Source organism: Protomyctophum parallelum, assembly GCF_964188405.1.
Source record: "Protomyctophum parallelum genome assembly, chromosome: 3".
NCBI lineage: Eukaryota > Metazoa > Chordata > Actinopteri > Myctophiformes > Myctophidae > Protomyctophum > Protomyctophum parallelum.
In genome coordinates, this window is record NC_139698.1 from 44,582,221 (window position 1) to 44,597,677 (window position 15,457).

Sequence of the window (15,457 nt, forward strand, 5' to 3'; positions counted from 1 at the left end):
TGGGCCACTTGCCTGTGTGTGTGTGTGCGTGCGTGCGAGTGCCCATGAGCCTTCTTTAGACTCCACGTCACAGAATAGTGTGCGTTTGATTAGATCAAACATACTATTATTACAATGCAGAATGTATACGTTAAGACAACAGTGTGGTTTGAATTTGACCAAATGACCTTTATTAAGATTCCCAAATCTCTTAAACGTCAAATCAGGATAAACACATTTTGGTATGATTTAACAAAACAAATCATGTTATTTATTTTCTCATAAACTGAAAATGAAGGCTGAGGAACAATTACACATCTCAAAGAAGATAAATTAAAAGGAAAAATCTGACAAATAATTGCACTTAATTCAATCCACAAACTAAAACAGCCTTTTGATTACTTATACGATTAGATTGTTTCAAATATTGTTGACTTGTTCCTGGCAGCAATGTATTTTGGTTAACCACAACCAATGCTTAACAAACCTATTAATGACAATTCAATTTAAGATGGTTGGTTTGGCAAAACATTTGACCCCGAACAGAACATTACATCAATTCACATATAGTAGGTTTTACCATGCATTTCACAACAATTAACACATTAATATTACAAATTATGCATTCTTGGCACACAACACAATGTATAACTTAATGTATAACCATGAAACGTCTGCTCTTGACCATCCCCATGGGACAGTGGCGTCATGCCCTTGAAACGGAGGGTCTGCAGTTTTTTTCTTTTTCTTTTTTTAGGTGTGGGGGGACGGGACGGGACAGGACTATTATTTTTGAAATAATATGCAATTATGTCATTGCTACCTACTATAGTAGTTAGCTATCCCTCATCCCAGTAGCTTACAGTAGAAGGCCAGTCATGACTTGTGACTGCAAAGCACCCCACTTAATATTAGTAAAAGAGATATTATATATTTTTTTTACCAACACTATCAAAGGTTATAGTTAGCAAACCAGTTAATTCCATTTGATATTCCATTTGGTATACAGATATAAAATATCTGTATACTAAAAATACTGCTATGTGTCGGCAGTCCCAACTGTACATTCTGATTTATATGCATTCTTTGAAAATAACTAATACCATGATGGCTGGTTCCTCGCATCTGTGGTTATCTGTTCTCTGAATTAATTTGCATTGCGAATATAGTGTTTGTATGTGAATTTGTGCCCCTTAAAATGTTTGGTTGAAACAGACAAGATTTAGCTTTTTTACAAGATACATGGCTGCAGAAGCTAGTGAATAATAGTTATAATAACAATAACAGCACAAATAATTGACAAAATCTCTTAATATACACAGTATTTTAGTCTAATATAAAGTTGGAGATTACTGAGCCATATAGTGAAGTTTAAAAATAATAAACCGTAAGTCAGTAAATGTCATGCAGATATGAGCAGAAAATAGTGTTATTTTCTTTTTTTTCTTGGGAAAGACCTACATTCCCCGCTCCAATTGTGCCCACTCAGAATTTGGCGTGACAGACACCGCTGCTATTGGACTACAGCTTTCTGTGGGTGTGGCCCCCCTGCGGCTTCACTTTCCATGCAGTATTCTTCCCAAAGCTCATTGAACAAGTTCCCTGCTGAGTTATAAGTAGAACAACTTTGATCCTTCTTGGGATCACACAGGCCCAAATCCATCCTTTTAAACACAACGCAAAACACCTGTCGGGAGAGGGGTTTGGTTTGTTTCTCTAAACAGTGATTTTGGTAGTGCCGATACACATCAGCCATGTTGGAGAACACTGGCTCCAGATACAGCTTACTGATAGAAGTGCTGCCAGGGTATGAGGGCACCTTTGGTAAACTCTCGAGGAACACCTTCAGGATTTGGTGCTCCGAAGCTTTGGGGGATTTTCTTGGCAACAGTTTCTTCTCCTTTGCCAAGTTTTCAGCTGAGTCTGTCTGCCGGTTTGTTGGGCTTTGAGCCCAGTTGAGCACAGACCACTCCCCAACCCCAAAAGTAGAGAGGAACATCTTTTTGCAAACTTGTTTTCTGTCACCCGCAACTATCAAGTGATAGCGCAGTGACACTGTCCTTCTTGACTGTGTCCACGGTGCTCGTGTTCTCTCCACTATATCACGGTCAACAAGTCCTGCGATATGAACTTTTCTTTCGGTCCAATTCATGGCATTCCAGAATTTGTCAAAAATGTCCTTCCTTGTGTCTTCGCTGATGTCAGAACAGAAGCGGCTTGATGCTCTCTTGCATGCATTGGAGGAGCACCCTGATCCCAGTTTCCTCTGCTCCTTAGTCACGATTGTGCCATCTTTTTTTCTTTTAGTGACATATGATTTGCCCTGCATTCTAAGTTGCTTCTGTTTAAATTGCTTCCATTGCAGTGGTTTGGCAACTCTGGATTTCTTTTTGGCAGGCCCTTCCTGCTCCTGCTCAATTGGCTCCAATGGTAAGCTTTCGTCGTGGTCAGAGGAATTGCCGTGTTCTACAATAAGAGGTCAAAGTCATCAATACTATGAAACACTACCATTTATTGATGATATTTACTATAATACATCAAACATAAATAAGCTAAATAAGCATACACAGTGTATATGCTAATTATTAACTTACCTTCCTGGTTTACTTTCCCAGTGTTTGTGGCTACAGCTGGATCAGTCTCTTTTTGTGTGGTCTGAGGAATCTCCTGCTTCTTTTTTAACTTCTTTTTCGGTTGTTCAGTCTTTTTGTTAAAATACTTCTTTTGGGCCCAGCTTTGCACAGACCACTCTCCAACTCCCAAAGTACGCAGGAACATGTGCTTACAGACTTGTTTTCTTTTGCCATTGAGTCTCAAATGATAGCGCATTGAGATTGATCTCCGTGAATTTTCTTTTGCTGCCCGTGTCCTCTCCACCGAGACCCGGTCCACTAATCCTGCGATAAATATCTTTCTCTGAGACCAGTTCATGTCCTGCCAGAAGCCTTCGAACATCTTCTGTCTGACTTCTTCCTTAAAGTCGTGGCAAAATCGGTTGGAGGCTCTCTTGCATGCTTTTGAGGTGCATGTGTCTCCTATTTTCCTTGGTTGTTTTGTCACAGCTTCACCGTCTTTTTTTCGTTTGCTTACATACGCTTTGCCCTCCATCCTCAGTTGTTTTTGCTGGTTTTGTTTCCACTTAGATGGTTCAGCCACTCTGGGTTTGGAGGATTTAGGTTTGGCTTTGGATTTGGATCTCTTCCTGGCAGGTCCTGCTTTCTCCGAAGCAATGCTCCCACTGTTAGCCGGCATATTAAGGCGTGCTGTAAGAAGCAGAATTGTTTAGCAGCAAGTCATGTCACAAAACGGGATCGTCCAGGTGAAAGCAAGTTTATTTATGCCAATAAATGAAACACTTTTTCATAAATGTATTATTACTAGTCCTTACCCGTTCTAATATATGAACACCAAATTAGGTACAGTGTGGGTAATGCGATATAATAGATCACATTATTGATTGAGAAGGAATTGTTAACGGATGAGCTTGGGAAGGGCACAAAGTAAATATTATTAGGCAAGTAGTCTGCAGAGCATTCCCTGGGGGGGGGGGGGGTCTGTGTATTCCTGGGACTCCCATAAACATGTCTGTGTGTCTGAGACACGCACACACGAACGCACACACACACGGCACACGGCACAGAGTTGGTTTTGACACGGCAGCAGCCCTGGACAACTGTCCACAGTACAGACAACACTGACAGGCGGGGGCGGGTGTTTACACAACCCTATTGGGATTTTGAATGACGCGTGCGAGCCGTCGTTGCTGATAGACAGATAATCGGTCCGATGTTATCCTGCTGTTCATTTTATCACATTTTATCACTATTGTAACATTGTCCTTGGTTTGACTACTTCAGACAGGACATCTGTAACCGCGTGTCACCAGGCTTTCAGCTGCCTGTCTGCCACGCACCTCCCACCACGATGCCTGCGCTGTATGATGTATATTCGACTTAATAACACTGGTTAAAAAAAAGTGATACCTATGGGCATATCTCTTGACAATATCACTATGTCAGCTGTGTGCTTGCTTGAGGACTGTCACGGTTCGTTCCTCTGCCCTTGGACTTTGTCTGTGTTTTGGGACTTATTACTTGTATTTGTATTCTGTACCTTATTTTGTAGTTTTGTTCCTAGTGTTTCCTGTCTGCCTTGTTTGCTGTCTCCTGCCTTGTCTCACCTCCCTGTATTAGTGTAACCCTAGCCACCTGTGTTCTGTTGTCTGTTAGCCTATCCCAGTGTTGATTGTGTGTTTCAGTTCACCTGTGTGTAGTTAGTCTTGTCTATATATATGCCCCAGTGTTTTAAGCTCCTTGTCAGTTCGTCATTGTATATGTTGTGGTCAGTTGAACCATGTATATTGTGCCTTGTGATTTTTCCATGTGGATTTTTGAGAAATAAATCTCTTGAACATTAATTTCTCTGCCTGGCCTGGTCGTTCTGCGTTTGAGTCCTACCTCTGTGACCACACCGTGACAAGGACAAGAGGAACCGGCCTCAGAGGTAGACTGATGATGACCATACATGCTTGCATTGAATTATTCTTGTACCTTCCTCATTTTAGCACAAACATGAAGTTTCGAGATCCACATTGGAACCATGCATTCCCATGTGTACCCTGAGATCCATATAATTTGATTTTTATTTAATACTAATTCTTAATTCACAAACATTAAAATTTTATCAGAATACCTGTTGCCTGTGATTAGTTGGCTGATTTGCTCGTTTACATATGACGTACATTTTCCCTTCAATGTCAATGGCGTTTAATGTTTTGATGTTTAATTTACGTCATATTTCGCGGAATTCTGACGCAATTTCTCAAATGGCAAAACTTGAGACTGGCGGGGACAAAAGCTGTTTATAGAAGGGGCTAGCACCCCTTAAAAGTGTCTGCACACACTGATATAGCCAAAGTGCCAAGAATTTATTATAGGACAGAGAATAAAGACGCTCCGGCAAACAACTGCTGAAACCATGACTCAATCATAAACATTAGAACCTGTAGTGTAGACCAAGAAGGTCCATAACAAAGTAATGTTCAGTGAGGACAAGACCTCTCTGACAACTCTATCACTTACCATTATCAAGGACAAAAGGAACAGAGTGCTGTGGTGGGCAGACTGGGCACTGGGCCATCATCATTTGGTCTGTAATTACAGAGTGACAATGTATTCTGGAACTGGCATCTTTCTCCAAATGAAAATTCCTGCTTCCATCACTGATGTGCAAGTGCCCTGGAAAAACAACACATGGCAACTGGTTATCATTTGTAAATAGCTGACTTTGAAAAGCAATACAGAACACATAATGAATACTGACCCTGTTGGATGTGGTGCATTCCAGCTGTATCTGTGATTGTAGGTCTATGCATATGAGGGACATTGTTGTTTTTTGGAAGGAGACCAATATCCTCCATTGAAGAAAAGGCTATAAAAGACAATAGTTTCTTTAAGCGCACTGCTTCTGATTGCACAAGACAATGTATTGGATGCAGGCTTACAGATTTCAATAGCGTAATTCATATTACACCACTGCACTGTATCCTAATCCAGATGTGATTATGCGTAACATCAGTGGTATTATCCGGGCATGAAAAAAATAAAGTGCCTTCAACACTAGTTGGGCATTTATGTTTACAATGTTATACAGTTAAAAAGGTCTTGTAGACCCTTAGGTTCCATCCAGATCGAAGCTTCTCACAAAACTAATTTCCACATAATATGTGAAGTGACATATTATGTCACTTCACCATCATGCTGACAATTGCTGTGTTCAACTAAAATGCCTGCCAATGTATGAGTTTGTTCTCTATTTACCAAACAACTGCACCAGCGTTATCAAATGTTATACTTCCCACTAGCAGCTGCAATGTCTGAGCATGTGCTTCCTTATTTTCCCATCAGCATTTGAACTAACACACTAATATTTCAAATAATATGTGGACTCAATAATAAACATTTTGAACCAGAAGACCAAGCAGGTTCATACAGTAGCAAAGTGATGTGAAGACCCGCAACAACTCTATCACTTACCATTATCAAGGACTAAAGGACCAGAGTTCTGTGGTGGGCACTGGGCAGAGTGGGCAATCATCAGTGCCTGTGGGTCTGTGATTACAGAGTGACCCTGTATTCTGGAAGCGCCATCTTTCTCCAAATGAAAATGCCTACTTGCATCAGTGATGTGTACGTGCCCTGGAGAAACAACGCATGGCACCTGGTTATGATTTGTAAATCGCTGATGTGTCATTGAAAAACATTACAAAACACACATGAATACTACTGACCCTGTTGGATATGGTGCATTCCAGCTGTCTCTGTGACTGTAGGTCTATGTATATGGGGGGCATTGTTGGTGGCTTTTGGATGGAGACCAATATCCCCCAGTGCAGCAAAGGCTATAAAGAGAAGTAACAGCTTCATGATGTAGGCCTACATATTTCAATACTATAATTTAATTCATATTTTCTCACACGCACCCGAATCCAGATGTGATTATGCATAACTTTAGAGCTCTTAAGAGCACTTACAGTAGGTGGCTGCAATTCGAAACTGTCCCCAGTAAAAAGTCTGTTTTACTGTACATATTTTTATTTTTGATTGATTAAGCGGTTAACTACTATAGGAGCTGCTTTGCTTTAGGAATGAGTGAGGCTCTCCCCACTGGTTGAGTATTTAAACACACCTACTGCATATGGATGGACATTTTGGGTACATATTTCATAATTGTTTTACCAAAACAAAGTGCCATGTTGAGAGCTTAATAAAACATTAATTTGAGGTTGCGCTAACAATAATAATCGTCCGGGCGTTAGTCCACAACCTATATATATATATATAGTGTGTGTGAACACTGCCTTCCACTTGGCTTAGAACGATTTTTAAAACTACATTTTTATAGTTATAGTGCTCAGTGTGAATGGCCCTTAAAAACGAACTAAGGATGAGGATGACACCTGAAGAGTGGATATGAGTTTTACCTTTATCTATCTGACTATTATTAATTATTCAAATATGAAAACGTGTCAAAGTGTTGGGCAGGGCATGGCATCCCCTTTCCCATCATTTTATTTTCATGTAAAACAAATTGTTGATGAATGTTTTATTTAAAAAGAAAATGTGTGGACTCAATCATAAACATTTGAGCCAGTAGACCAAGTAGGTGAGGGACAAGACCTCTAACAACAACCATCACTTACCATTATCAAGGGCTAAAGGAATATTATTATGTGGTGGGCACTGGGCAGAGTGGCCGATCATCAGTGCCTGTGGGTCTGCAATTACAGAGTGACAATGTTTTCTGGTCATGGCATCTTTCTCAAAATGAAAATTCCTGCCACCACCGTGTAAGTGCCCTGGAGAAACAACAAATGGCACCTGGTTATGATTTGTACATTCCTGATATTATGCGTTATTAGAAAAGCATTGCAAAACACATACTATGAATACTATTACTGACCATGTTGGATGTGGTGGTGCATTCCAGCTGCATCGATGATAGGCCTATGCATATTAGGGGGATGATGGGGATCATTGTTGTTGGCTTTTGGATGACCGAAATCGTCCATTGCAGCAAAGGCTATAAAAGAGCAATAACAGCTTATTTTAAGTCTACTGCTTCTAGCGAAACAATCCAAGACAAGTACTCACGATTCACAGATTCTAATATTATATACATAATATAATTCATATTTTCTAACACCACTGCTGCATCCGAATCCAGATGTGATTATGTGGAACCACTGGAACGTCACGCGCGTAACTATGTAAAATCAGGCCTACATTATTCGTTCTGCATGGGCCCGAAGCTTTCGAGAAGCAAAAAAAGAAGGAATTAATTAAAACAATGTAACACCAATGTTGTTACGTTAGATACGAAGTTATGTGTGACGATGAAATATTCTTGTTAACTGTCGATTTAGGCTGACGTGCCATCATAATTACTCTCGTCATGGGCGTATATGCTTACACAATGTTATACAGTTGAAAACGTCTCGTAGACCCGTCGGTTCCATCCAGATCGAGGCAGCTCGCAAAACACGTTTTCCCCACTGTCACTTCACTCCATTGTCACGCCGACAGTCACAGTGCTCAATCCAAATGCCCGTCGATGAATGATTGTCGTCGATTTGCCAAATAAATACCTGAAACTAACGGTATGAATTGTTGCTTCCCAAAAGGCAGCTGCCATGTCTGAGCATGCGCACTCGCCGTTGAGGTGGAAAATAACAATGTGTCCACGTATTAATAAAGCCTGATAGATAGTAGCTACATTTTGGTTTGTACAGTGGTAGCTTCTTTAACCAGTGGGGGGACATCGGGCACAGCTGCATTGATGCCAATGGTCTTTAGTTACATTACATTGTTAATGTCAAATGATTTTAACATAGGCCCAATGAAGGAAACAGGAAGGTCTATTGTTTCCAGGCTTTGTACAAAATGTCTTCTGCAACATATAAAGATACGCACGCCGAATGTAGTCGGGAATAAGCGAATTGGACAGGAGTGCTTTGTTTGATCTGGAGAGGAGTATGCACACAGTGTGCAGAATGGGGCACGGCCACGTGGTGGCAGCATTGTACATGGATATGCATTTCAACCAGAAGTTTGTTGATTATAATGACACTTTTTTACTTATTCTTCTTCTTATGTTGTTGTCGCTGGTTGTAACGGTAAAACCTATAGTTTCGGTTCTGGGTTGTTTAGGAGAAACAGTGGCGCAGTCAGTTGACCCGCAGTCCCTCCCAAGTAACCGAGGCCAACAAAATTGAGTTTAGCCTAGGACTCGGAGCCACCATGTCCCCGCAGACAGACCATGGTGGATCAAGCTCTGGGGGTTTCCATTGCAGGCTTCAGATGATACACTTTCACTTTCAGTTTTTACACACTGGTAGCAAAAGCGCGTGCACTGGCCGAACGATTGCCGAATAGATAAATGAGCATGGAATTAATCTAGATACTATTTTAATTAGTCTGGAGTAAAAACAACAACATCTACAACAACAGTTCATAGTTAGACGCCGAGCTCTAGGACGGTCGGGTGAGGATCCACCATTCACGCAAACGCTGGACGTGAAAGCGAACTCGGTGCGTTCCAGTTTGGTATCGAGGAATGTTTAAACTTAGCCTTTTTGTGACTTAATTTAGTATCTCTACATTATGCTATTCTTATTCTTTACAAGAAAGCATTTGGCGACCACGGTAGCATGCTCGTGTAAAGCTGGTTCCGTATCATTATATGAGCGTCTAACACAACACACATTTGTTTCAATAATGTTGTAGCTACAAAGTTGTATTTTCATTTTCAGTGTGCTGAAAGTAGTAACTTGCAAATGACAGCTATTAATGTACAGAATATGCTGTATTTACGACTACACTTACCAGAACCCCGTTGAGGACGCTGAGCATGCGCATTACGCGGACAGTGAGTCAAATATAGTTGTTTGGCTATATGGAGTTGTAGCATAATACAGTAACAGACTAGTTATTTAGCTACACTTTCACAATTGTGAGGTATACAGTATACACAATAAAGTAAACGAAACCGAAAATGTCAATTATTTTCAACAACCAATCCAAAAACACCAATTGCATCAGGATCCTAGTTTTTCAATTCATCAAAAGATTTAAAGACATAGACAAATTTACACATCTATGCAAAATAAAAATCATCAAATACACAGCACAAAACTAGCTAGCACACAACTATATAGCACAAAACAAAAGTGTTTTGATATATGAGCCTTTTACCCTGTTGTATTGATTTAGAACAGGTAAAGGGTTGTTTTGTGGATGCATTCAAATTCACACCTGACCTTTGTACTTACAGAACCTGTATGGCATGGTGGGGAAAATGAGCTGTTTGTTTTATCCACTTCTGCTGTGCCTGGACGTGGGTGTGGTATACACAATCAGCGTAGCCCAGTCTTCCCCTCTCCTCATCCATCATCCCTTCATCACTTTGTGGGGTGGAGGGCTGGTCAGGGCCGGCCTTTTGCTCTTCACCTTTTTGATCTTCACCTACCCCGGAAGCCTACCGTGGATAAATGGCTTTGAGGGGCTCCAGAGCATTGGTGTCCTGTGTTTCCTCTGTCCAGTCTACATCAGCCTTCTCTGGGTGCTGGGTCAGTCCACCTTGGACCAGTTGTGGGGATGGTACTCCTGGGAAAGGGTGTGTAGTTGCTGTGTAATGGTTTAACTGAAAATATAAATTATTCAGCACAAAGCTAAAGTGAAAGTTACATTTTCACCCCTTAAACTAGTTTGAATGTAAACCAGTATATGTATGAAATTATTATTATTATTATTTTGAAACCCCTCATTTCTTGTTGTTTTACAGCTATTACAGAACTATGTCATAACAGTAGTGGCTTGGCTCTACTGGAGAGGTTACATCTCGCCTTTTTTAACAAAGATGACCTGTGAGAAACCAAAGGAGACCAGTGGGGCCTCTCTGAAGAGACTGATGGCATACATGCTGCCCTACTCCAGTCGCTTTGTTGTTGTGCTCATTCTTGTTGCTCTCTCCTCCTGGGGTATGTGGGTCTTCACCTTGGCCTATTCAAAACAATTAATTGGTGTTGTGTTAAACATAATTGCAATGGTTATTTGCAAAGTGCCAGTATTTAGTTGAGTAAACTGAAATATTTACCCGACCCGACTACGGATAAGCGGTTGAAGATGGATGGATGTATGGATCATTTCCCCCGTTACTTTGCATTTTGTTTGCTCATCCTGTGTGGCATAATGTGTGACACTTACATGTTTGCTCGTCACATGAGAGGTCAGAGGACAGGGGCAGTAACACCTATTCTGTTGCTCCAAATGTACAGTATGTCTACTTAAAATATCTGCACTGTGTCCTCAGGCGAGATGGCTATCCCTCAGTATACTGGCCGTATGGCTGATTGGATCATGAATGAAGAGAGTCCTGATGCTTTCACTTCAGCCATTATAGTTATGACACTGATGACTGTTGCAAGGTATTTGTTGTGTATTTGTTGAGCAAAAAACATTGCTCACATGACATTGATAGTATGTTTAAACTTGCTTGTATTGTTTGAGCGACTTGGTGATTTGATAGACAAGATCACAAGGTTGCTCATTTCATAACTGTTGAAAACGCTTGATTTAATAATATTTATCTATATTTCTTATTAATAGACTACTTGTTATAATATGTTATTGTAGAAGTGACAGTATTTCTGGTACTGTAACAGTAATATTGTGTTATTATACATGCATTTTGAGATTTTTTTACAATGTGCAGTCTCCATTCACTCACTGGTTTTGTTATCTCCTCCAGTGCTGTGTTTGAGTTTGCATGCGACCTCATGTATAACATTACCATGAGCTGCATCCATACTTCAGTCCAGGGCATAGTCTTCCAGTCTGTGCTGAAACAGGAGATTGCTTTCTTTGATGCCAGTAATTCAGGCAAGTCTTCCGAATTACACATAGGGCTAGTCTTAACTGTATGTCAAGTTCAAGTCCTATATAATTTGTTTGTTTGTATTCTAAAATATTTATATAAAAAACATGTTAAACTTAAACTCTAAACTCTATGGTGCTAATACTGTATGTACTTCCTGTTCTAGGAGAAATTGTGTCACGTATTACCAGCGATGCCAACAGCATGAGTGAATCCTTGAGCGATGACCTGAGTCTTTTGATGTGGTATTTTGCTCGTGTCAGCTTTGTCTTTTTTTACATGGTCTGCCAGTCTTGGAAGCTATCTCTTTTGACTTGCATGGGACTTCCAATCATCTGGGTTATACCAAAGTTCTCCGGAAGCTTCCACCAGGTGAAGTTGTCTCCAGTACTCCTCATTCTACCCATTACTGTTGATTGCGTTTGAGCTTCATATACATTTGTTGTTGTTTTCACATTATGTCCGAAGGCTAGATACTGTAGTGCAGCTTCACCTCTGAACACTGAATTGTTATTTGTGTGGCTTTGATCACAAACTGCACACGTAGACTTGCTATCGATAGCTAAATATTGGACAGTGAGGCCATGACATTATTAGACTCTATTTCTTGTTTTCAAGAATAATCGTCCATATTTGTATAAACAACATTAGTCAATCAATAAATTGTGTCCATGCTTCAGAAACTTTCTGCCGAGGTTCGAGAATCACTAGCTAAAGCCAACCAAGTGGCCACTGAAGTTTTTTCCAGCATTAAGACAGTGAGGAGCTTTGCCAATGAGGATGGTGAGACAGAGAAGTACAGCAAGCGGCTAGACGATACTTTTGACCTCAATATAAAGGAAGCAACAGCCTATGCATGCTCCACCTGGGCCAATAGTGTGAGTATTTTTTTTGTTTTAGACTATTTAGACTTAGAGTGACGGGTGCATGGTTCAGATTGTTGGCAGAATGTAAGGTAGAATACTAAATTGACTCAAATACTTTCCACTTTTGGACACGCATTATATACAGTATTGTGTATGTAAATGTATCAAACCCCACCCAGGTGGAATCCAAAGCAGATTAAAACAAGCATTTCAAACTGTGTGAGACTGTGAGACTTGTGCCAAAGAACATTATTTATGTCCTTCTAGTTGTCCGGTTTGGCCCTGAAGGTCTTTATTCTGTATTATGGAGGTCTGTTGGTGACCAGAGGGACTGTGAGCAGTGGTGACCTGGTGTCCTTCATCCTTTATGAGCTACAATTTGCCTCTGCTGTGGAGGTGAGACCATTGACAAAAATAACAATGTACACATTCCAGTCTGGATATCAAGGGGGTTTCATTTATCCAAAACATGACCCCCAGATGTTGACAATTAAGAACGACCACTGGAAAGAAATGCAGTGTTGTCTATTAATGCTGCAGAATTTGTAGAATGAATTTATTATTTGGTACTTTTTGTGGTAATTGTTAGTCATTTGCCCATCTCTGGTGTGGAACCAAACTGTTTAATCCACAGGTATCAACAGCTTACAACTCTTGTATATTTATTTATGGCAATAATGATACATTTGAATCCCCAATGGGATCTGCAATTGTCAAAATAAATGTTGAATTAGCAATCCGACAAGAGTTGCAAGATGTCTTTGTTATTTGTAAAAGATAACTGAATGAATTAATCTGCCTATGTGTGATCCCTAATCGGCATCCTCTCTTCTAGAGTATTATGCGTTTTTATCCAGATGTGAAAAAGGCAATCGGTGGATCTGAGAAGATCTTTGAGTATTTGGATCGAAATCCCCAAGTGCCTCCAGACGGTACTTTGGAGCCTGAACATCTGAATGGACATGTACAGTTCAAAAATGTCACATTTACCTATGCTGGCAAAAAGGATGCAACACTAAAGGTATACAAGTCTACAGGAATTAGTATAGTGAATGTTATCATATCCTGTCCTCATACACTCTCATATCTCATACCATAGCTTATTGATATGGCATGACTTTGTGTTGCCATTTAAGTTTACACTAATTTCACCAAGACAAATTCTAATACGTATTGCAAGTGATCACTTACTGTACAATAAAAAAAAGAAAAGAAAATCCATCTCCATTCTTCTCATTCATTTAACTTCCACTGCAGGATGTTTGCCTGGAGATGAAGCCAGGCCAGGTCACTGCTCTTGTTGGGCTTAATAGTTCAGGGAAGACCACATGTTTGAGACTGCTGGAACGGTACTATCAGCCCCAAACTGGAGAGATCCTACTGGATGGAAAGCCATTGCAGTGCTACAAGGACCAGTACCTATGCGATAAGGTGGCCAATCAAGTGCAGAAATACTCTAATTGTATTTCAGAAATCTGATTCCAAATGAATATTTTATAATATTTTTAATTATTTGTCTTTTACCAATACAAATAATCTGTAACATGTTGGATGTTAAAAGGAAAATGAGAGTTAGGTAAAAGCAGTTAAGGTCCCTGCACACTGCTGCGTTTTTCAAATTTTTAGCAGTGTTTTCCCTTCAGGTTTCTGAAAAATGCGTCTACTGTGCAACCACGTGATTCAAGAGTTTGACAGGCAAGCCGCCATTCAAATTTCCTTCTTTTATTCCTGTTTTGTTTTTAGATCGCTGTGGTGAGCCAGGAATGTGTGCTGTTTGCACGTTCCGTGAAAGAGAACATCAAGTATGGTTCCGAGGATGCTTCTGATGAGAAGATGCATTGGGCCGCTGAGTTGGCTAGTGCTCATAAGTTCATCTCTGAACTCCCAAATGGATATGAAACAGGTCTGGCCTGGCAACTCTGGTTAGGAGAAAGAACAAAAGGCATTTTCCTATTTCAATAAGTCACGAGGCTGTATGTTAAGTTAACATCATATAATTTTGATCTATAGATGCAGGACAGAAGGGAGGCCTGGTGTCAGGAGGCCAGAAGCAGCGTATTGCCATTGCCAGAGCTTTAATCAGACAGCCTAAGATCCTGATACTGGACAATGCCACCAGTGACCTGGACACAGAGACTGAACATAACGTAAGAAAAACCTGTTATTTATTACCACTAGTCATTGGCCAAATGCTAGTTACTCTATTATTAATTGTTTTGTATTATTATTCAAAATGTAACGTTAATTCTCTTTTTTACTGAACAGGTTCACGAAGCCTTGTTGAAAACTGACCTGTGGTCTGTGCTGTTGATATCTCACAAAATGAGTGTGGTAGAGAAGGCCAATAATATAATTGTCCTGGATAATGGCATGGTAGTGGAGGAGGGGAGTCATGATGAGCTTCTGAAGAAAGATGGTTTTTATGCTGATATGGTGAGGAAGCAAAATATAAGCTCGGTTTAAAGTGGAAGAGGGGGCGAACATTGACACTATCATGAATGTGGTACTTGGATTACTGTGTGTGTGTGTGTGTGTGTGTGTGTGTGTATATATATGTATGTATCATGTATGCCTATCAACCATACACTGAAATGTCCAATTCATGCTTGCACAAGTTACTGTTTTACTTGGTTTTTTTTACTCATTCATGTAATTATCGAGTAGTTTGCTCTTGACCAAAGATTATTCATGACAATAAAGACGAAGATTGTTAAGTTATTCCCTGCTATCACTCTTTAATATTGACATTAGCTTTAGTTGTAGTTTCAAACTGAATCACATGGTAGGGAATGGAATACAGGAAGAGTGGACACCTGAGAAATATTTCCTTCAAACTCTTTGTGTCATATAAAGCATAAAGCATTAGTTCATTTTGACTTGAGGTGTATAAAAGGTTTTTTTAAATGAATTTGACCACAAGTGTTTAATTTTATGCCTGTTCACAGTATTTTCTTATTTATTCAATGATACATAGGCTACTGTATGGACATTGAATATTCCTTCATTTAAAAACGTTTGACTTTAAAATGTTAACAAAATGAAATAAGAATGAGTCTGGCTTTATCCAATATTCTATATCATTGTCTTCATGCAATTAATCAACCAGGGAAGTTTCATTGTGATCATTAGATTCACTTGTGAAATAAATATGTAAAAGCTACTCCTGTGGAAGGGTTATC

The 15,457-nt window shown here is 39.9% G+C and overlaps 2 protein-coding genes across 2 annotated transcripts; one reads left to right on the forward strand and one right to left on the reverse strand.

Moving 5' to 3' along the window:
* Positions 1-153: 153 nt before the first annotated feature.
* LOC310855960 (uncharacterized protein) lies at positions 154-9,399 on the reverse strand. The gene is made up of 9 exons (XM_083761175.1): positions 9,363-9,399; positions 7,441-7,560; positions 7,181-7,336; positions 6,269-6,379; positions 6,015-6,176; positions 5,302-5,409; positions 5,061-5,216; positions 2,574-3,242; positions 154-2,445 (listed from the first exon to the last, which is right to left on the reverse strand). Exons 2-9 carry the CDS (start codon positions 7,547-7,549, stop codon positions 1,493-1,495), a joined length of 2,424 nt encoding a protein of 807 aa, XP_083617301.1. The 5' UTR covers positions 7,550-7,560; positions 9,363-9,399; the 3' UTR covers positions 154-1,492.
* tap1 (transporter 1, ATP-binding cassette, sub-family B (MDR/TAP)) lies at positions 8,779-14,990 on the forward strand. The gene is made up of 13 exons (XM_083761176.1): positions 8,779-9,068; positions 9,811-10,152; positions 10,321-10,516; positions 10,849-10,963; positions 11,287-11,417; positions 11,579-11,784; positions 12,093-12,290; positions 12,546-12,674; positions 13,114-13,299; positions 13,536-13,709; positions 14,022-14,181; positions 14,289-14,425; positions 14,544-14,990. The coding sequence occupies exons 2-13, from the start codon at positions 9,823-9,825 to the stop codon at positions 14,739-14,741; spliced, it is 2,160 nt and encodes a 719-aa protein (XP_083617302.1). The 5' UTR covers positions 8,779-9,068; positions 9,811-9,822; the 3' UTR covers positions 14,742-14,990.
* The last annotated feature ends 467 nt before the right edge of the window (positions 14,991-15,457 follow it).